Source organism: Lethenteron reissneri, chromosome 47 (assembly GCF_015708825.2).
Source record: "Lethenteron reissneri isolate LAM-NWPU_2019-01 chromosome 47, ASM1570882v1, whole genome shotgun sequence".
Lineage (NCBI taxonomy): Eukaryota > Metazoa > Chordata > Hyperoartia > Petromyzontiformes > Petromyzontidae > Lethenteron > Lethenteron reissneri.
Window position 1 is genome coordinate 8,160,169 of NC_083825.1, and position 24,055 is coordinate 8,184,223.

General features: G+C 44.4%; 1 protein-coding gene across 23 annotated transcripts in view; it reads right to left on the reverse strand.

Moving 5' to 3' along the window:
• The window catches only part of LOC133354450 (sorbin and SH3 domain-containing protein 1-like), a 199,536-nt gene that overhangs the window by 88,987 nt on the left and 86,494 nt on the right, over positions 1 to 24,055 (reverse strand). For 17 of the 23 annotated variants that reach the window (XM_061571291.1, XM_061571286.1, XM_061571299.1 and 14 more), the window contains exon 1: positions 3,524 to 3,731. In XM_061571291.1, the coding sequence (XP_061427275.1) occupies positions 3,524 to 3,558 (35 nt within the window). In that variant the 5' untranslated portion in view covers positions 3,559 to 3,731. Of the gene's footprint in view, positions 1 to 3,523; positions 3,732 to 22,538; positions 22,611 to 24,055 lie in introns of those variants that run through there. The other 6 variants (XM_061571285.1, XM_061571284.1, XM_061571294.1 and 3 more) reach the window with 1 other exon arrangement.

Consider the following 24,055-nt stretch of genomic DNA (forward strand, 5'->3'; position numbering starts at 1 on the left):
AAGTAGGTTTCTGACCAAGCTACCATGTACAGTTTGTGTGTTTCTCTCTCTGCGCGTGGGTTTTCTTCAGACACGTGACCAGGGCGAACAGTGACTGGCTGCAAAGGAGGGTGACGGGAGGGCACATTGGAAGGGGCTCGAGGAAGAGGCCCACAACAGGATCTGATTGGGTGACAGACTTCAAACAACGGACGGGATGGAAGCCGTCTCAGTTGATGGATGCAACTATACGGAACAGAGATAGGTGGAGAGACATTGCAGGCAGATTATCGGTGAAGGAAAACAGCCATGCCCCAATGGCTGAGAAAGGCCAAGGGACCGCAGCAAGCAGACTGGTTTTCTCCCGCATGTAAAATAACTGTCCCTATGATATGCCAAGCAACTCTTTCCTGCATGTGACCGCCGAGACTCCATCAAGCTTAACAACCTCCATGCCGAAGGGCGCGTGAAGTAGATTCACGTGCGTAAACGTATTGTCATGAGCAAGGCAGTAGATGCGAGATCGGAATTATGAACGGTGTCCTTAACGTTCGTAATGAGTGTAGCTGTAAACAGTTGCGACTCTCAGGGGAGACGAAATGAAGGTCCGAACTTTGTTCTCCAGAGGCTAATGCCCCCCCCCCCAACCATTATCCTGCTCAGGTGTCCAAAATTAACACAAAGGCACTTGCTGGTCCATCATCACGTGTCACATTTATGGCTCAAGGTGGCAGTTGAAGGCCAACAACATAGCTGTCAGCGTGCAACAGGCGTCATGGAGCAGTTAGAGACGTCCTAAAAAAAAAGAAAGCGACGTCTCGCACGCGCTGGCGCGCGTTCGACCTTACGTCGCCTCGCCGGAACGCCGGGGGCGGCTGGAAACTCGTGTTTATTTTGTGAACGGGGACAGACGCTCCGTAAAAAGCGACGAGTAATCCATCAGACTGGACCGCGGACGCATTTCGGGAGCGACGGAAATAAACCGGCGCTGTACACTTGGAGGGGATCATGTAAACAAGATGGGGGCCATGTGACATTCCCCCGCCGGCGTTCCGGATTAGCGCGTCCTCTCTCGTTCTGTCGCTCCGTTCCGGAGTCGCCCGCGGGAGTGGGGGGGGGAGGCTTTCGGCCAAATTCAACCCGGTTGACACTCACGCGTGGCGCTCTCCGTTTGGCAGCAAAGCCGAGGCCCAACAAGTCTCCGTTAGTTTACTCTCGAAAGCACAAGGGTATCCATACTTTTTGTTTTTTTCGGTAAAGTCACGTAGGTAAAAAAATAAAATAAAATAAATTAAAATGAAAACAACTAAATTAAATCACGACGTTTCGGAAGCAACACAAGCCTCCGTCTTCAGGTGGAACCGCCACAGCAAAATTGCTGTAGTGAACAATTTTGACTTTACAGAAAAAAACCAAAAAAGTATGGATCCTTGCAGTCACGAAAACTTCAAATCTAGAAGGCACAAGGGTATCGCGGTGTTTTGCAACGGCATGGCACCTCCAGCGATACCCCGCGCCCCCCCACTTCCCAACCCTGGCCCGTCGAGTGGAATATGAGCAGCCAAGGCAGTGGGGCGTCAAGTGGACAGGTCTGAAAATCTTTCCACTCCCCTTTAAAAAAAAAGTGCATCCAGCTGTGCCATTTCAAAGTCAAGTCAAAGTGTCCCCCCCCCCCCACCTGTTCCAACGATAGATCGCTTAGACGACGTAATTGCCCGTTGGTGGCCCCGGAGCCAGCGATGGAAATTATACATTACCAGGGCAGGGGGAAGTTTATCCAAAGGTGTCATTTACACGTGGCACAGTACATAGCCAAGAAGGTGTAACCACATGGCAGCCCTGGAGAAAACTGGGCTCGAAATGTTGTCAACATGAATGTAAATGGCACGTGTTTCAACAACACAAGATGCGGTGGCGAGATGTTAACTCCCTCGCCTGGTATGCAGAAGGTCGCGGGTTCGATCTCGACCCTGACGCCTGCTGTATATTTGTAATTCGCATGTTCTCCTTGTGGTCGCATGTATTTTTCTCTCCGGGTCATCCAGTTTTTCCCTCCACATTTAGACTCAACATCACGCGTTTAGAGTCTTTGGCTGCTATAAATTTCCACGGGATAAGCCACTTCGTTGAGCTATCATTTGCGGCCATGTCGCTTTTGAAAAAAATAGCAACGTAGCTCAGTGGGCCTTACCTGGTAAAATATAAAAAAGTGTAGTTTAGTAAATTAAGATATCTCACCCTGTTGAGGCCACAAAGAACAAGACACTGCCCTCACAGGTCCGCGAGAAGACCAATGTTTATGAAGCGTCGACAAGGGCATGGAAATCTACACGTCTGAGCACTCGGACAATGAGCAGAAGCCGCTGTTCCTTGCGATGTTACAGAGACGGAATCGCCATGTCCCTTCTTCCCTCCCTCGTGCCTTTCCATGCTTTATAATCCCCAATGAAGGATATTTTGGGCTTTGCCGATGCTTTTTATGGAACAGGAGCCCAGCGCAGAAGTACACAAACCGGTAGCGAACTTTAAAGACGTTACCCCTGATAGCCCGTTGTGACGTGAAGCATCACGGGGACTCGAGACACGCACTGCTCAATGACCGTGACCGATGCCAACGACAATAAGTTAGATTCTAGATGCGTCCACAGCATAAACAACCTGTCTCAGAGCACAGAAATCAGGTGGCAAAGGCTCAAAATTCTTGTTTTCACTCATCTCGTGAAAATTACCCATGATAATTGTGAAGTCAGAACTGTATAATTCAATCTCAATTTTTTGTTAATTGTAAATATTATATATTAGACTTCCCAATTGTGGAGTCCAGGATTTGATATGTATTTTTATTTGTACTGATAGATGTTAGGATTTGATATGTATTTTTATTTGTACTGATAGATGTTAGGATCATCCTAGACCACATGTTTATTAATAAGCGCAGACTCTTTGCGATAAAATATTGCAGTGTTTTTTTGACACAGACCCAAAACTGGCGTCGCTCCACACATTATATTAATGTACGAAGTTCCGCTTCACAGCTCACGTCGACTCGTGGACTCCGTTCGCACGAAGTAAATTAAAGCCAAAACTGAAGAGGTCACTTGCTCTGCTCTCATTAAGGCATTCTAGTGGTAAGTGGTCATTTAGCCAGATTCACTTCAAGTTTGGGACAAAGAGTTAACTTAGAAACTATAGAGTATTTGTTTTATTTTACCAGGTAAGGCCCACTGGGCTATCTTTTTCAGAAGCGGCCTGGCCACAAATGATAGCTCAACGAAGTGGCTTATCACTATGTGGACATTTACAGCGGCAGCCAAACACACTGAATGCATGTTTCTAAATTGTGAAGTGAAAAACCGGAGAAAAATCCACGTGACCACAGGGAGAACATGCAAACTCCAAATATGCAGGCGTAAGGGTGAGGATATAATCCACGACTTCCTGTATACCAGGCAAGAGAGTTAACATCTCGCCACCGTGGCACCCCTACCTTAACGCTCAAGCAAAACAGCAGCAGATATCGCACCAGAGTAGTTTTAGCACTTACCTCTTTCCTCGTTTATCGGTAAGTTCAGGCGGCATGTCCCAAAACCTAAGATTTTAAAGTAGATAAATGGTGTGTGTATATATTTTTTACTCTCAGTCGAATGTTCTGATGGGTCTCCGCTAATGCGCACCATACACACTGTAATTTTATGTTGCTATACCCACGTGCGGTGATGGCTGAGGACTTCAATTATTGTGAGACGTTTGACACGGAGTTCAGCTTTAAGCTGTCCCACCCGGTTGGGTCATGCTGCTTAAAAAATGTCGCCCTACCCCTCCCAGCGACGCTAATTTAAGCGCCCGATGATTGAGTGCTCAGAGTTGTGGCAGCCAGCGGGTTATGGGAAAATTACATCCCCACCCCACGTATAAAAGGCATCGGTTTTTCCAGCCGGTTTTTTCTTCATCATTTTTTGTTGTGTTGCCGTGCTTCCAAATAAAAGCACGAGAAAATAAATAACGGAGCGACGCAACCGCGCAACAACGTTCCCAGCATGGCCCAGCTCTCCGATGTCACTTTTGTTCCTTCCTTCTGAGTTGGACCGCGTGGTTGTTTCGGGACGATGTCCGACGTTTCGCTCCACGTGCCGCGAGAGGCTCTCGGCAACGCGCAGCGAAACGCCGGACGCAGCGCAGAACACCTTGAGATACAAGAGGTACAAATGGTACAAGCGACCGCAAAAAAAACGTACGCGGTGGTAATGCAACGTATTTCTCCCGTCGCTGGATGGTTAACGAAATCGGGTGAGGCTTACACGGGGCTATTTGGGCCACGTAGTTATTAGAGGAAAACAGTAACACGGGGTGACTATGGTCAGGATGAGCAACAGGGGGTGGTAGCCGCGTGCGTCAAACACGCCCCATTGACGTCCGCAATCTAAACAGAAGCCAGAAGAAAATAGAACCGTGATCCAAACATTCTTCTCCCGAAAGTTCTGAATGGGAGGAGCTAATATTAGACGGAGTGCCGTTGAAATTAGTCAGCGAGCAAATTTCCTCCCGTGTCGATTTAATACAATTTTCTCTTGGGTTGTTTTTGCGACGGTCGTCTGCTGTGTATATTTTATGCCAAGAAAGTACTTTTAGTCTTATTTCTGCGATGCAAGCAGAGTAAAATGCTCAAGCGTTGCCTGCAATGAACTTTACATACGCCCAATAGAAAAATTGCCAATGTAATTGCCAAACGTGGACCCGAATCGGTTGGCTTATTTTCAGAGACACGGCTTATTTTATGAGGTTGCAGGGGAGCGGCATGCAGATGGATAGGTCTGGGCACAAAAGATAATATTATTTCTCCTGAGTGAGAATACATAACTTGATGATTCTGTAATCGTAAATGATCACAGATGCTCTAACATTAGCTGCAACTACAGGGATTATACAAACTAATCGCAGAAGCCCTAAGGACCACTCGACAGCACTACCCTCCTCCAAACAGACCCACTATATTTTCCATGATACCTTTAAGATAAAGAAGAAAAATAAATACGAACAGCAATGCAAAACCAACAGTCTTGCCCCCTCAGAAGCAAGAGCAGTGCCTTTAGGAATCCAAGCCTTCAATTTGTCTTTATAGATTTGTTAGTTCGACAAGGACGTGGCTTGTTCAGAAGGAGTAGCTGCTCAAACATTCCATCCTCAAATAAGGTTAAGCAAAGATGCTTACTCACAAATTCGATGCCGTACACTTCATCGCTGAGTACTGCAATGCCAAACCCCTGGCCTCCCAACATCGTCGTCGTCATCATCATCAACAGAATGGAATCTACTTGAAAGCCAGACCTTTGACCAATCACGCTATACCCGGCTACAATTCGCAAAGAACGAAAATAAATGGTGAGCATTGCACATTGGCTTCTGAGTAGGAGCGGCAGAAAAAGACATTGAGTGCTGTATAATAAAAAAAACCTGTTCATCGGCATGTCATTTACTGGTGCATAGAGAAGAAAAAAATCCTTTTTTTTGTGTCACGACTTCGAATACGTAGGTGTGAAGGGTGGGGAAGACTTTTCGAAGAATGCTATATTAATAGCGTGTGAACGCACAGATTACCGCACCTCTGACGAGGGCAGGTTGGCTACGTACGGTGCGAAAGAAGTTCAACATACGTACGTACATCGTCACTTTTCATGGGTAATACAAAAAGCCCCCCCCCCCTAAATTTTAGCCCGTCATCAATCCACTGCTGGATGAATGGCTCCCATGCTGTGTATGGGGGTGGTTTGACTATATTTCACCACACTGGTAAATACAACTCTATTATTGTGTTAGGAAGTACTGTATTAGTGTACTGTGGCAGTAGTGCAGTGGGTTTTAGTGCACCGGTACTACGAACCGGCTGACCTCATATTCTTGGTTCTTTCGGTAAAGTCACGTAGAAGGGAAATAATAAAATAATAAAAACAATTACATTTTCACGACGTTTAGATTGCAACACAAGCAATCATCATCAGGTGTGAAAACCACAGGAATATATATTTTAAAGAAAGCGGAGTTATTTATTTATTATTATTTCCCTTCTACGTGACTTTACCGAAAGAACCAAGAATATGAATCTCTGCAGTCACGAAAGCTTTAAATCGAAATTTAAAATCGGCTGACCTCAGTTTGATTCCCAGCCATGGCTAACATCGGTAGCAAGTGATACCTGAACTGGTGCTGAGCACCCAACCCATTCCCCAAGCTGCACTCACCAGCGCGGTGAATTCAAACACGGTGCTGTGTAGCGCACACCAACCACACTGAACAAAAACCACCTCTTGATTTCTTGCCTTCAATTACCAATGCAACCGTGTCTATGACCGTGAACACAGCAATATCGAGGCATGAACAAAGGCACGGTCTATGCAAATTGGCCAAGGGATTGAAGGAATGCTTCATGGACTAATTCATATTCCACACAGTAGTGATTCTCTAGCTTGGATTGAGACGTGAATATTTGAATTTTAAAAATGTGTTTAAAAATGAATTTTGAGTTTTCCCGATTCATTACGTTGCTATGGTAGCTTGCTTAGTAACATTTAAATGCAACAGTTAGGATCCATTTCCTGCATTTCGCGTACAATTGTATAAATGATGGTATAATCATCATCATCATCATCAGAATTAACCATGGTCAATCCACTGCTGATTGAAGGTTTCCGATTCTGCGATGTAACAATCCATCGAGCGCCTGTAAACAAGCTGATTTAATCGCTCCGTCGCTTCGGTAGACATACTTTATAATACATTAATGCAATATTACTCTGATTACTCCGATTAGCACGGTTGGCTATATATGGTGCGAAAGAAGTTCAAAGCAAACACATGCAATAAAATGAAACATAATAGGCACACAACGTTTTCACCGACATGAATGACAGTGAATCCGAGGTGCGGAGCCAAGGTCGGCGTCGCTTGAAAGCCAGGCAACAGAGGAGTTGGGGACTTTAAAGTGGCCCTGAAAAGTCGGTGTTGATTGAACGCAGGGACGACGATGACGACGACGATGATGGCCGCATTTCAGATGGAGGAAATTTCCACAGAGAAATCCCGACAGATGATGATGGCCCTGGCCCTCGATGTAGAGAGGAGAAGGTTGTGAATGTCGCTGCTGTGGAGGGTTCTACCGTGAGCTGCAGCGCAAGGAGGACGGAGCGAAGCGTGCGACATGGGGCTGACATAGAGGGAAATGACGACCGGCGGTGACGATCCTGCTCCTTGGTGCAAAGAGAGGAGGTCGCGAGTCGCGCTGCTGACGAGGAGTGAAGAGGGATACGGCGGGCGACCGAAGGACGAGTTTTGTGTGTTTGCGCCTTGTCACACGGCTGTGATGGTCACAGTCTGCCCTTCGCTGACCAGACACTGGAAGGTCAACGCACGTGGAATGGGTCTCATTCGGCGCAAGGCATTCAAGGACTGGCGCACGGAGTTGAAAAAAAGAACAAAAGCGAGAGACGGACACCGAAAGAGAATTCGATAAATAAAACAGGAATTGACCAGGCTCGGATGCAACACATTGCTGCCCAGTATTCGGAAGTGCACATTCTGAAATGCGCAACCTGAAATCATTGTAGGTCCCCGCATGCACATTTTATGACCTCCTGAAACAGGACACAGCTCATAAAAGTTTCAAAGTGTGCGGGCCGTGTTTTGTTTCGGCTCTGCCCCATGTGCCAGCCACCATAATGGGTGTCTGGTTTAGAGCGGGGATCCGATTGCCTGCACGAAGGCAATGCACTCACGGAGACGGCCTAACGGTAACGCGCCGCTGAATTAATTTCCACGACAGACAAAACGGCTTGTTCTTCGGCTGGCTTTACGGCTAAGCGGGCTAAAGCTCAGGTTAATAGAGCTAAGGGCATGGTTACTAACTTTAGGACCGTTTGCTACCAACACTGGCCAAGAATGCATTTGTTAAAGCGCAGATATTTTTTTACAAGCGTGACATAATTTGCGTGTGGCACGGCAATGGTAGTAACAACGTTGGCGACGGTGATAATGCTGTCAAGATTTTATGTTTTGGTGAGAAAAGAGAATTAGGTTTATTCCAGTTTATCACGAAACTCTGGCTGTCGCTTGATGATACTGGTTGTAATTACCGGCGAAACGTCATACATGTTGTGGGTTTACTCTCCAACACACCGGTGTACTGAACTAGTAACGAATAGGCATGTTTTGATTACGTGACAAACCTTACTAATTGGCTGCGTCGGGTGGTGGCGGGTTTAATGACACATTATGGATACATTTATATTTACGCGATCTAATCCAAAGGCCTCTCTTAAGTTAATTTCACTTTACACATCAGGATCAATGCCCCTCTCACGTGAGGCAGGCTCAATCTACACAGACGGTGCGCGTTACAGATGTGTAATGTTAATTTTCAAAGTAGTCCATAAATGAAAATAATAATGTACATATTTTTGCATTTCCCGCTTTAACACTGAATGGACACTTCTTTACAATTTACGTCAGCTACTGCACCTTTTTCTCTTGTACCCAGTGATGACGATGCAACTAGGCATGTCCCAATGCATCAATTGATCAGCTCAAATCGATTCTATATTTCACAACACACGTACGATAACTGTGCGTGCAACGCTTGATTAAGTTTGATTTCTACACGTTGTATGTAATTTATTAAAGGGAACGCCATAGCCACTCGGAGGTGCTACACAGCACACTGACAAAAACACAATCGATTATTGAATTAAGATTCACACTCCAAATTGTGAAAATTCACTGCATCATGTGAGAAGTGAATCATAACTTGTCTAGATATAAATACAATTGTAAGATAGAGTGTGAATTGAGTGATATACTCTGGGTGTGTGTTTTTATATATATTGGAGGTAATAGTGGGTGATTGAATGCTAGATAGATGACCTTTATGACCAGCTGAGGGCCGAGTTAGATCAAAATCCTCTTTATCAAGAGAGACCTGGGACAAAAACGAATATCTGATAATAAAAAAACACAATACAAGCAGAGTGAAAATTTTAAACAGAAAAAAAATGTCGCTTGAATGATTTATCTGCAGTGTATGAAGTGGGAGTTTATACTTACAGTACATTGAGGATGATCAAGCCAAAATTGTCGGCATATATTTCTAAGATAAAAAATTAAAACTTACGGGCACAAGCTCTTGGGAGAACTTTGATGAAATGTCTTTCTATGGCTGTCTCCCCACGGGAAAGTGTCTACGTCCTTGAAGTGAGATATGGAATGGGGCTTGACTCTGTAAGACCAATGCCAGTTGCACATCAGAACTAAAATGAACATTATCCTCCCAAGCGCACTGGCATAAAATGCCAAAACACCAAGTGACACTGAGACCCTAATGGAACCTAAACGATCTGTTAGCACAGTGTGCAGTGCCACCTAGATGCTTTTGTCTCTCTCTCTGTTGCTGATATTGACACTGTGTAGCAAGGATGGGGGCTTTATTCTGCTTCGGTGGCGTTTACTCATCAGTTACATGTTCTTTGGGTCTTTCGGTAAAGTCACGTAGATAGGTGACGGAGATAGGTTCTTGAACCTAATCTACGGAGATAGGTTCTTGATAGGTTCTTGAACATATCTACGTGAATTTACAGAAAGACCCAAAGAATATGAATTCCTGCAGTCACGAAAGCTTTAAGTCGAGATTCATCAGATACAGTTTTGAGCTATGGCTAGGAATTGAACTCGGCTCACTGGCATCGTTGCGCTAATTGTATGCACGTTCACGCGCAAATGCACATTCCATTTTTTTTTTCAAGGTTAATGATTTCATACATTGACATCATACTGAAGCAACGATGTTGCAAAGTTAATGATTTAATTCTGGTATGTGTACAGTTAGCTCATTCATTAGACTTACGACCTTGTCTGTAAACAGTGCCCTTTTATATTCTGAGAAACAAAGCTGCCATATCATAATGCAGTATTACCTCCATAGGCCTATATGCACCGTGATCAATAAATAGGTCTATATGCGCACTGATCAATACACCGGTCTATATACACAGTGATCAATACATATGTCTATATGCAGAGTGATGAATACAATGGTTACTTTCTTTTTTCCAGGTTAGACTATGGGGGGGGGGGGGGCAACGACGTTTATGTTAATTCAAGTCAAAAGTCGCAGAGTCTCAATGCTCAAACAAATATTGGGCTCCACTCATTACCATTTGAGGTCTTGAGCCAATCGTGTAAATTCCAGAAATGCATTATGGGCTGACGCAGGGGTCATAATATATCAGTCAAAATAAACTATAGAGTTATTCTCCCTGCTCAAGGGCATACCGGACCAGTGGAAATATCTCGACCGGTTTTGAATTTCTAGGTCTCATCAGCAGAATCAAGCCTGTTAAAATATTAGCCCAGATGAACAAAATCCATTCACGGTTTAACACATTATTTTGTGACGCCGCATTGGCAGTGGAGCACACACAAGCACAATTAACAAAAAACTCACATTCTTCAATAATTATGCAGTCCACAGTTTGCCTGCTTAACCAAACGCTGAAGTTTAATATTCACGTGGAAGGCCGAGATGGATGATGGCCTGTCTCTAATTTTACGTGGAAATTCCTCATTCGTATGGAGGGGCTTCATCTCACGATAGAACTACCGCTGCTGATTTCCAAGACAGAGAGAGGGTTGTTCCACTTGTTCAAACTTGATTTGGAGCTTTCGTGACTGCAGGAATTATTTTTTTGGTTCTTTCGGTAAAGTCACGTAGAAATAAAAAATAAATTAAATAATAGCATACGACGTTTCGATTGCAACACAAGCAATCATCATCAGGTACAAATGAAAGAGAAAACAAACCTAGTAAACTTAGAAATATAATGCAATACAACACAGAGAGTCGGCTAATACAACAGTCAACACCCTACCTGGTTGATTACGTTCTTCCAAAGATTGCTAAATTTTAGAGAGAGACAAAATACCGACACAGAGACACATATACAGACACACAGTTCCACTTGTTGTTTTGAACTTGCATAGGGATGATTTTCACGATGATGATGATGACCGAGGATCTGAGTTGATCCTGGGTCTTGAATTTACATTCTCTCTTGATTGGTTAGCCTACTGCTTTATAAGACGCAAATCATGACGAACACCCACACAAAGTGTAAACACAGAAATAACTCTATGATAACATTAATTCTAGCTTTCGTGACTGCAAGGATTCATATTCTTAGGTTTTTTCGGTAAAGTCACGTAGGTAAAAAATTATCATCATCAGCCATGGTCTATGCACTGTTGGATGGAGGTCTCCCCACATGATAGATAGCCATCTCTCATGGTCTTGCCATCACTCCATCTCTGTGGCGGCTGTCCTCTGATGCATTAACACATTCAGCTACCAACCCATCACTTAATCTCACCCGTAGCTTTTTATGACGTGTCCTGCCAAGGCCTACTAAACGTTTCTTAACAGTCTTTATTTACTTTCTATGACGTGGATCCTACGTGGCTTATAAGGGACTGACAAAAAATCAAATTGACACAAATGTAAAAAAAAATGTCAAGAATTCCATGAAAATTGTGTTTATAGGGAACAACTGGAGTTATGTGGTCACGCTGGCTGTTTAGATTGTATGTGGGCATGCTATACACCACCAGGCAGTACACGCATCACAAGCAACATCTGTTTTCTCCTCGGAACCTTGAACCCCTCTCTCTATTGGCCGACGTGCCCTCCCGATGACACGTTGTGCTCTCTGTGGTCGGAATCGTGGTCATAGTCACAGCAACCACGTAAACAATGACACCATACCTTAATTGTGCAACATGTTCTGATTGCCGTAGCTTAAACCTGTACTCTAGATAGAATGTTTACTCCACCCCACATCAGGACCTAATTGTCGGTGACTGCAGAACATTAGATTGCTTTACGTGCGTTTGCAATCCGATGTATAATGATGTATGCCCACTTTGATGACGTTTTATTTATTTACTTACTTGACTCAAACTTGCATATGAAAGCAGACAAAGGTCCCACAGTGAGGTGTATAACACGAGGGGGTGGGGGAGGGGGCAGTTGCACAGTGGTAGTAGGCACACTTCACCGTGAACCCACTGACCTCAGCTAATATTCCGAGCCATGGCCAACACAGAGTGACGAGTGATATCCAAACTGAATCTGAGCCCAACATTCGTCAACCCACACTGAGCCAATGGTCAAACATCACGACGGACATGCAGTTGGAAGACATTCTTCACCCAGCGGTGGATTGACAGGGAGCTGTAAACAGTTCACTGTTGTTATATTTTCTCAAGTTTTTCTTATTGAGAGTGAACAAAACATATACCCACTGTTCACGTCCAGAACATAGCAAACCTCAATTATATCGCAACTTCAGGTATTAGCAACAAAGAGGCGTTCCCTTCTCGCGTTACATATGCGCCAAAGCATTCACATGGGCCACCATTCAACTGAATTGTTACAATTCTGAGCGAACAATCAAATTCCTCAATTGTTGATGATTTTTTTCTTCTGCCATTGTGTTTCACGTAGAATCCACAGTGGCCGTAGGGTCTACATGAACCCGAACGAAGAGTCCCGTGATTCAATAATAATTTGAACTTTTGATGCTTACAGCATTCGCTCGCTCGCTCGCTCTCGCAAAAAGGGAACGATTCAGAGGAGCGAGGAGGCAAGCGGGAAGGCAGCCACGCAATGAACCCGCACCAACAATTGCCCCGGCTCTGTCGTCCTCTATATATTAAGGCGTTATCAACCAATTAATACATGTGGGAGGAAACCGGAGCACCCGGCAAATACCCACAGGTGCGAGGGGGAAACACACTATCCCATCCAGAAGGAACAGGTGGAGTTCATATTTTTTCTCGACTGCCTTCTCCAGGCATGCCAGGGTATTTAAACTATTTGTAACTTTTTTAATTTTACCAGGTAAGGCCCACTAAGCTATATAGTTATTTTACAGAAGTGTCCTGGCCACAAATGATAGCTCAACGAAGTGGCTTATTACTTTGTGGAAATTTACAGCACAGCAGCCAAACACTCTAAATGCATGTTTCTAAATGGGGAGGGAAAAACTGGAGGACCCGGAGACAAATCCACGCCACCACAGGGAGAACATGCAAACTCCAAATATACAGGCGTCAGGGTCGGGATAGAATCCACGACCTCGTGTATACAAGGCGAGGTAGTTAACATCCCGCCACCATAATGAGATGGGCTTCTCGAAGCCTGTGGGAAGAAGGGAGTTTAACGACATTTCTCGGACGCCACCAAACTTCGCCTGCTTCCACGGTGCCGGATTGCAGACATGTGCCGTCACCGCCCGGTATCGCGAGCGTAGGAATCGGCTTCAGTTGCGCAAATATTTGTATCCCTAAGTGATGCCCATCTCAGTTCGTGGCCTTGAGCCAGTGGTGGAAATTCCACATTCCTATGGTGGGGGGAAAGTCACTCCATAGGGAAAAATAAAGTGGCACTTATTACAGAGACCCTTGTAAGCTTGAAGAGCTAAGTTGAGCCCAAACAGGATTTGAACTTTAACCATACTGCCACCTGGCCTGTTTTAAACACAGCTGAGTAAAACTTTTTTTTAAACATATAAAGACAAAAAATTGTGAACTAATTTTACACGTGCATCACCTAATGCAATCGATCAATTTAGGTAACATTTATAATAATTTCAGACCTTTGTTAAGCCACTGCTGGATGAAGGTATTGGTCAAAAGCCATACTTCACCATACAGGTTAGTTAAGGGGGGAGGAAATTAGTTCATGACCAGTTCAGATATCACCACTGATGTTAGCTGTGACCAGGAATCAATCTCAGATCGCCAGGTTCACAGCGCGATGCGCTCACCACTCTGCTACTGCTCCGCCCCAGAACAGCTTGAGTATAAATGAACCGATATGTTTATATAGACAAAATAAAAACCCTGGCCCCTTTGATTCTTCATTGCTATGGCGCAAACTTCCTTCACAGGTATTTAACGTAGGCTGAGTTAACAAGGTTAGAATACCAATTTCCACTCATGATGCACGTGGTCACAATTGAACCCGAGTTGCCAGGATATGCAGTGCTCTATACACACACACACACACATCATTAATTTATTTGGAGATACAGTATTCTCAATGCATTGCTCATTAATTACGTACGAGAGATTAACTCCACTGGGGTGTACTTTGTAAGGTCGTAAAACGTCAAGGCTTAGCTTAATATACTTTACAGGGCACCCTGTTGCTGCTGTCTGTCAAGCACAGCGATGCAGTCGACTGTTGTCCCACGGCTTTATCCGCATCGTGCCATCGGCACCGTGCCACGAGGAAGAGAATAACCCATTTGGAAGTCTCACGAGAGCAGTGCATCGGTCCATGTTAGATAATGGCCCGTGGAAGTGGATATCACAGAACCACTTCTGATTCCTTTTCACTGATTTTGTTATCCACATTTGGGTCACCTCAAGAGATGAATAGTCCATTGAGAGCCATGGCAGAGCAGAGAATGGTCTAAAGAAGCATAAATCACAGAACTACTTTTGAGATTCTTATCCACATTGGGTGGGGCTAGCACTTTCACACCCATCCTGCAACAGAGTTGCATATCAGTCAATCTGATATTTGTACTTCTTCGAGGTGGAATTTAGCAAATTCAAGTGCAAAAACTAATTTTACAGAAAGTTTTTTTTGCGATTATTGGACTATCAATAGCCTAACCTGAGAACCTTGTTTAATTCGAGGCAACTGTCTAGATTTGAACGCAGAATCTCGACAGTGCCAGCTCAGCACTCTGACCTTTGAGCCACCACATCAAATTCGGCCACTTTGAGTTGCAATGGATTTCCCAATATGCGTGCGCTTGTGTCTATGTGCGAACGTGCATACAATTATCGCAGCGACGCCAGTGAGCCGAGTTCAATTCCTAGCCATAGCGCCAAATTGTAACTGATGAGTAAATGCCACCAAAGCAGAAGAAAGCCACCATCCTAGCCACGCACTAAAGTGAGCGGCCGATGCAGTGTCAATATCAGCGAGAGAGAAAGAGAAAAAAGCATCTAGCTTTGGTGAACGCCACCAGTTCCTCCTTTGGAGCGTTGGTCTTGACGGACACTGACTAACTCCATCTCAGATATGCAATAAACTTTACAGCGCTAAAATTGGGAGGTTTATCTGTGTTTTTTGTACTATTTTCTAAGTGCGCAAGACTATTATTTGTAAGTATACAGGTACACAAAGGCACTACACGTCTGGTGGTCTTCACCACGGTAGAAACTGGTGCCACCATAGGGGCTTGCAAACGATGCCCCCCTTGGGAGTCCAACATTAAATTGTCATTCAACAACCTAATCATTTTCCTTGCTGAAATACATTACTTTAAACTGGCTGGGGGGAATACATTGTCCCCCTGGTGCCAATTTCAGAGCAATTCTGATTAGCTGGTGATTTTGGCAATTTTGGCAATTTTGGCAGTTAATGTCAGGGCTTTGCAACGATTTGTAAGCTAACCAGCAGGTGGCTCAGTGGTAGAGCAAGTGGGCTCACAATCTAGAAGGTTGTGAGTTCAGAGCCTGCTTTGAGGATTGACTCGGCCCATCATCCATCAGGGGGTGATAAAATAGGTACCGTTCTGCGAGGAAGTTACCAATGGCTGTGAGCATTGAGATGAGCACTATCTGAAAGCTCATTTGATCAAGGAAACACTTTTGCAGAGTGAGCGCTAATGGGTATGATTACACACCAAATACATTTTTATTATTCCTGAATACCAGTAGTATCTTATGCCAGGTTGGATGCCTTCCATCACCAACAAAATATACCGAAAAAAATAACAACTCTCCCGTTGTTTTAAAATATTTAAATAGCACAATTTATTGACAAGCATTGTGGTTAATGCAGACATGATTCCTTGTAAAAAGGTTTCAGTTTGGTGTTTTAATAACTTAACACCTGTTTTGTTGCCAGATAAAAGGGGGAAAACCTATTCTCATATTTTGGTACTGGCAAAGGAGATCTCATGAAGCGTAATTTACTGTTCGCCACCTATACCATTCCACTCGGTGGTTTATCCCTGTCAAATTTTCCCACCAGACTGTCGGGGCAGCCGTGTTGAAATTATCTTCATATTTGACCCCAGCTGCTATTGTTATGGCCACCGGCTCTCAAATGTGTCTCGCACATATGGCCCCCCATTGTGGTTTAACAGTAAACATGACTGTGACATTGAGTTGGATATATTAGTGGAAAATAATTCCGGAGGCAATTGAGCCACATAAATTTGGCAGAGAGGAAAAAAGGTGCTACTTGTCAGCCTTCTATAACAATGCCAAAGGCGCACGTGTTTTTCCCTGGTTGGTTCGAAACAAATTATTCAAATGATAATTATGATTATGCTTCTTTACCTGGGAAAGCCTGGCTCAATCAGAGCCTTGTGACTTTTTCAGGAGGGTCCTGCCAAGTCTTAATACGGTTAATCCACAACATGAATGTGCAATTGTGACGAACTTTAAATCCAAACTATTTTATGACGTCAGTCACCTCCCTTTGACTTTTTTTTATCGCCACTACCATGGTCACTGTTCCCGTGAACTTCACTCATTGATTCCTCAAACTTTGGGCCACATTCGTACACCACTGCAATCTGCACTCCTTCAACAGAACAACAGCAAAACTACACAAACTCTTTCTTGAAGCCCTCTCGCAGCGAGCAGACCTCGACATCAGCATCTTAGCTTCCGATCGCGCTGCCATCATATGCAAGAATAGAGCCGATTCCTCCACTCGTGTCGAGACCAGACAAACTGTTTCACCTTATAAGTACTGTGCTCAACGAGGACGCTGCAGGTCTCAACATTTTCTCATTCGGCTTCTTCACCCCAACTGCTCGGGTTTAGAATTCCATCCCTCAGTCTCTTTTTACCGAGTTCTCATAACCATGCCCAAATAAAGAATTTCGTGTCGATAGCGCGGTTTGTTGCTGGTCGCTTGGCATTTTGGGCATCTGGGCCTGTGCACAGCAACTTTGTTAACAAAGATGTGCATTTGGATCCACAGACTTTATACAAAGTTTTAAAAGTGACGTAAAAGGGTAGAAAAGGAACGTTTTAAAAACAGGCACTCGCCTGCAGACAATCAGAGTCGGTCCTCCTTTAAAGCTACATCCCTTCCGCCAGATGGCTTTTACGATAAACAAATGATTGATAAACTTGTGGGTGAATGGTAATGAGGTGGTCAACGGGAAATATTCGCAACGTGCCCTCACTGAGGCAGTTGGGCGCAGCGGTTCACTCAGAACGCCTACAGATGCTCATCTCCTAATTCTTGGGGTAACTACCTCACCTGGTATGCAGGAGGTCGTGGGTTCGATCCCGATGTCGACCCTGCCCATGTCAATATATTATGGAGTGTGCATGTTCTCCCCGTGGTCGCGTGGATTTGTCTCCGGGTCCTCCGGTTTTTCGCTCCACATTTAGAATGAACACGCGTTTAGAGTATTTGGCTGCTATAAATTTCAAGTTGAGAATAGTTTTAGTTAAAGTGAATGGCATCGTGCAACGAGCCATTTTAAAGTCACGGCAAAATATACTCAACGCATTCAGTAACTCTGCCCTAAAGAGTCTATAATCAGGTGACGAGAGTGAAGCAAACTCTATGACCTCTCGAAGTGTGCTGTCAAACAAGAGCCACTACCCTAAAAGGAAGAAACTAAAAATATTTAAATCACGTTTCAGATATTGCCCGATACGTCACCTGTTATAGACTTTTTATCTTGTCAGGGTTAGTGTCATTGACAAATGTTTTGAGCTTTTGTCGTTGCATTTTTACCCCAGCGACCTGAATGGATTCCCCTGCCATGGCTAACGTCTGTGGCGAGTAATATCTGAACGCGGTCCTGGGGCAACCCCATTCATCGAACCACACCGGACAGCGTTGTGAAGTACGGTCAAACAGCACCAATGACTGGCACGCTATGGGGAGGCCAGCATCAAGCAACGGAGGACTGACAAAGGACTGTAAGTTATTATCACATAGAGGGCTATAAATAGACAGTGGTGAGTGTTTTAAGTTCAGCTGTTAAAGCACGTGGTTGTTACAGAATTTGTTGAACAGCAATGCAGGAGACAGTCTCCTAGTTTGCTTGTATGGCAAACATGGTCAGCCATGGTCGTGCTCCAATATTCATCACAAGACCCTTGGTTTTAGCATGTTTCCCATCAAAATGCCGTGCGGCCCTGTCTATAAAACTCTCACGATTAAAGCTGCAAAGGGCTACTGCGTCGTTGTGTTTGTATTCCATTATACACGGCGCAATAACATATTCTATGGGCCATTTCCTAACAAAATACACAACACACGGGCACGAATCTAGTGAGGAGATTGCATCATAGCCTTGCAATGGAGACACAACCAGGCGACGAACATAAACAGTGTTTCTGTTGAACTGAGGAAGCTGACATATTATCAGACAACCCTTGGCTGAAGCTGAGCTAAAATACACAGTGCATGTTAAAACATAGCCCGAAGTGCCAAGCGTAGTGCGGGCAAGTCATTGGATCTTCATTCATTTTTGTGAGTGACATTCTTCCGAGGTTAAGTCCGGTGGCAGAGTAGAAACTTAGTTTGACTCCTTATGAATCAATAAACAGCACTAATGTTCGAGGCCCTGTAAAGGCAAAGGGGCATCCCTACAATTGCTTGATCAAGCCACAGCTGGCAGAGGGCATGTGTGTACAGTACGTATGTTGAACTTCTTTCGCACCCACAACTAGGGGCAGCTCCAAAATGGATGACCCCTGTAGCGTGTATTTTGGCCTCTTCTTCCATGCTGGCGAGATATCTTGGAAGATGTGGCACTACCCACACTTTACTCCACCGAACGTGACCTATCTACTAACTGTGGTACACCCCATTTATACCGCTGGGGGGGGGGGGGGGCAGAGGTGGTGGGGAGCAATGGCGGAGCCAGGATTTTCAGGTAGGGGGGGCAACCCCTCCAGCAATGAAAAATTATAGAGGAGTTGGTAGTAAGTAAGGAGTTGGTAGTAAGTAAGGAGTTGTTAGTAAATAAGGAGTTCTTAGTAAGTAAGGAGTTGTTAGTAAATAAGGAGTTGTTAGTAAGTAAGGACTTGTCCCTTGCTTCTTATTCGACGCGTGTGCGGCGATGGCGCAGCCATCGATCGAGGGTCGAATTCGAACTGCGTGTGATCGGCATCGCGCTCGCTGAAGGTGAATGCCTTCAGGGAAGTCGTGTACTGTATACGCAACTGGGCACAATTCTAAGTCACTTATAACTGCTTTGCCGTTACTTATTGCCAATTATGGACTCAGACTATTGTCCTATCATCTCATAGACTCCCTGGCACGTAATAATATGCTACACAGTGGCATTGGGGGTCGTAAAATGCTGATTTATTACTAATAAACCCCAATGATCTGATAAAAATTAGGGATTTCGATCGGATCATTGGGGGGGCACGTGCCACCCCACCCCCCACCACTGGCTCTGCCAATGGTGGGGAGGATTTGAGAGAATTGACGATTATTTCAACTGCCATATCGCAGGACGGACTTGAACTGGCGACCTCTGGATTGAGTGAGATTGATAGTCTGAGGTGATCCATTGTCATTTATAATTAACATCATTCAATCTGTTACTCAAAGATAAATCTCGCCTTCAGTATGCGGGTATTGTAACAAGAACAGGTTACTTGTTTTCGATGAAGAATTTGCAAACCGATGAGCGGGAATTACCACGTTGTGGTGGGCGTTAACTGTGGCCTTCTGTCTTGTCTCTGCATTGCAAGTCCAAGTGTGCTAAGCAATATATCGCGGCAGCATCGCCTATAACTTACAGCATGGTCAAAAGTGAAATGCCGTGTCTCCACGCTCAAACCAGAATGAGACTGTTCTCATCTCTGTAGGGGATTCTGAGCCATTGGTGGAAATTTCATTCTCTTATGGCCTTTACATAGAACAATTTCCCACAAATTGGCGATAGCAAAGTTGGTGGTCATTTCAGTGACCCGAGAGGAAAAGGTGACGATCATGATGGAACTAAGTTGATCCTGACCGGCATGCGGTGTTTGCAAAATGATAAAATCTACAACATGAAAATAAAATCACTGCCTCAGTGAAAAGTAAAAATAAAAACCCAAGAAAAACCTGATCTATAAAACTTAAAAATAAATTTAATTTACCTCAATAAAACAACAGCAAAAAAAACCCCTTAGGCCAACAGGCCCTCAAAGTCAATAATGGTCTCGACATTTACAGTTACACCCCTTGCAAAACAACAGAGTTACATGTAAATACATGAACCAGCGAGGTCTTTAGATGCCAACGTCATGGCTGGCCGTGAGGGGCGAGCATGCGGGGGGTACACAAGCCTCAGGATACACTGAGGCCAGGCCCATCGATGTCCGCAGTCACCGGCGGTGTCGCCAAGTAGCTCCGCGCTCTTAAGCACTCCGCGGTTATTCCAAACGGCACCCGGGGCGGATAGTTTTACCCGAGGTCCTCGGAAGGTATGACAAAAGGCAGCTTAATTTAGATGAGACGCACGCACCTCATGCATTCACGCACACTCACGCAAAGGCAAAGACCACCCACACGGATTTAACAGACTGTCGGGGCAGTTGCTGTTAGCGAGCGCCTATGAAGAGCGACAGGGCACACGAGGGGGTGGGTGGCCAGCACCACGCCCGGCCGCCTCAGTCTCCCTAGTGACGGTGTTTACACACCGCACCAGGTGTTTAGGGCTGAGCCGACCTAGGGGAGGCCCAGGACCGGTGCAAATAATCATCACTGGCGTTGTCCGTGAGCGGGAATCGAACTCGGGTCGGCAGGTTTGTAGCGCAGCGCGCTAGCCGCTGCACTACCGCTCGTAGTCTCCATGAGGGAGACGGACGTCAATCAGCGTAGGCCAACGCGCAATGGGCGACGCAGCCGACGTTTGCGGAATGCCGGCAGCGTTCGGCTCACTGATTCTTGGGATTAAATGGAAATGCCTAAGACTCAGAGAGCCAGACTAAGTCTTCCGCGGAACGGTTGTTGAACACACAAGCGGTGCATGCATGCAAAGCGAGGCCACACCGCTTTTTTTGATCGTGCAGTGAGATGTGGATGCAGCTGTGTGAGCTTTGATTTAAGGAAATGGAGTGAGCAGAATGAGTGGTGGTGGGGGATGAGCACTGAGCCAGAGCTGCAGAGGAACTGAGTTCAAATCCTAGTCACCTATACTAAGTAAAATAAAATTGATGGTCTCAACCTGTTATTTAGAGATGGTACAAAACCCGTGACATAAGTTATTTGGCCCAAGCTCTGTGGACCTCGACATATGAAACTAAACTATTTTGATTTTAAAAACTAAACTATCAGGGCGCCGCGGTGGCGAGATGTTAACTACCTTGTCTGACATACACCAGGTCGTAGGTTCTATTTCATCCCTGACACCGATATATTTGGAGTTTGCATGTTCTCCCCATGGTCTCCGTGTCCTCCGGTTTTTCCCTCCACATTTAGAAACGTGCGTTTAGAGGATTTAGCTGCTATAAATGTCCACGTGATGAGCCACTTCGTTGAGCTAACATTTTGTGGCCAGGTTGCTTCTGAAAAAGAGCTGTATAGATCAGTGGGGCTTACCTGGTCAAAATAATAAACAGTTTTTAGTTTTATGTACGTGAAAAATAAACGTGAATGAGCGTTCAGAGGGCGTCTCTAGAGCTCCATCTCGTAAGGGCCCTTCTGCCAGCAGTGGCATGAGTGCTTACAGGGCTGCCCCTTTACATTTGACCTTTGGCGATAAGAGTGCTAGATAATGACAATCATAGTAAAATGTATTTTCTACCTTACAGTGCTCTTTTGTTATGAAGGCCCTGATGATGTCGATTGATGATGGCAATATTTTTTTGGCTCACGCATCAAAAGTTTTCGAAGTATATTCAGTCTCGTAAATAACAAAAATGCACGACCCTTCTCGAACGATAACCAACCACTTACAATCGCACACTGTGAGATGACCACATCTGTCCTGACACACAGACATTTACTAAGAACGTGCGTGTGTACGTGTGCAGCCCCTTGTCGACCAACTGTTGGGCAAGCTCTTCTCCCGTTGCCTTGTGGTCCGTGGGGATTACTTGACCATACTCCACCACGCTGATCGGTAAATATCGGCGAAGGTGGAGTACATGAGAACGTGGGAACAAGTAAGTAAAGAATCATGGGATTTTTCCACATTGCCCTCTTCTGCCCACCCCATAGCCCTTTCGCTTGTAACCACGGCGGTCGCTCATTGGCGGTCACTGAAACGATACTATCCGGGCTGAAACCTGCTTAGCTTCTGAAATTTGACACAGATAGTAATGGCCCAGTCCGGGAGATGTGGTCATAGGTGCAAAAAAAAAGATAGGCCAAGCTGAGTGATACTCACGAGGGGAGGAAATGTCCACACAAGAAGACTATTGTTTCTGGGGCCATACAAACAAGCACAATGTGTTATCTCAGCAAAGGTGTTGTATTTATGAACGTAGTTCAAGGCTTGTTAATAATTACTTACCTATTTCCTTTATTGAAAGAGCATTGCAGGGCAACCGGGCCTTATAAATCAGTTCCTGTGGCAACTCAGAACCTGCAACAAAAAGGCAAAAGATAAAAGAAAATTACGCATTAAATATAATCACAGTGCGAAAAACGTTTTCAAGAAGCGGGGGCCTTCAAATAAAACGTGCCAGTCACATTCCTCATTGTATTTGCCAAGCTGGGCTTAAGCACTCTGAATAAAATGTGTATGCATGTTGTTGAACATCTTTCGTACCCTATGTAGTCAAGCGTGCTAATCGGAGCTGCAAAGTTTGGATTTTAAACTGTCGATATTTTTAATAGTAATCCATTTTACGTTTATAAATTGTGGATATAGATACAATAATAGCACTGTATAAGAAACTGGTTTCCCTGCTATAGCGTGTTAGCATGAAACAAATACACTTGACCGTGATGAAAAAGGATACACTTTAAACTAAAATTCGATGGAGAATCCGTGTAATTTCGGTTGACAATCTTTACAACTCAATTCAAGTTTGACCGCGTCACCCAAGATGTTCAACGTCTTAAAATGTGCCTTAATTTCTTAAGACCTTTTCATTCAAACAATTACATTGCAGTGCATAAAGCAAAACAAATCCCGAGCGTCATTGCAGAAAATGCACAGAACAGAATAAATACGCAGACAATTTAGTCTTATCGACATAATTGAATACAAAAAAAACATTCTTATACAACCCATCAACCACGTGGCCTTCTGGGAGTGCATAATTTCAGCAGCATTGATTGAAGGCAAGCAAAGTCCGGACCGGTTTTGACCTACAGTGTCTCATCAGCAGAGTCGTGTTTATCGATAATTAGCTTTTAAAATATAACAATGCAACATGTGAATGTCGTTATGGAAACCTTATAGATATGGTCAGATTTACGAGGTGGTGAATGTTGCTTTTCACACACCGATTGGCACAAAATTTGCCATTGTTTCCACCAACAACAATCACCAACTCATCAAGATGTAAACACAGTTCAATCTGTGCGGTCAACTATTAAAACACACGTCAACGTTTGAAAACTTTGCTGTATGCATCGATTATAGCCAAGAAAGTGATGATGACTCATTCCTGATTATGATGAAAATCTAAGTAACATTTACGCTCTGCTGTACGTGAATTACAGCCGTCCAAACAAACAAGGAAAAATACCAATAGTCCATCAAACTATCGGCAATTTAGATGCCACATGGCAGCATTTGTAGAAAGTGTAAACAGTTTTAATTTGAGTTGAACACGTGGGCTTTCACGACCAATATTTCTGGTGAACACGGTAGTCGAATTGTAAATGTTGTGGGTTATACTCTCCAACACACAACTGGTGATTGATTAACTAGTATATAATATACACTACACTATAATTGTAAATGTTGTAGTGGGTTTTACTCTCCAGCACACAACCGGTGAGTGATTAACTAGTATACTACACTATAAACTACACTATAATTGTAAATGTTGTAGTGGGTTTTACTCTCCAACACAC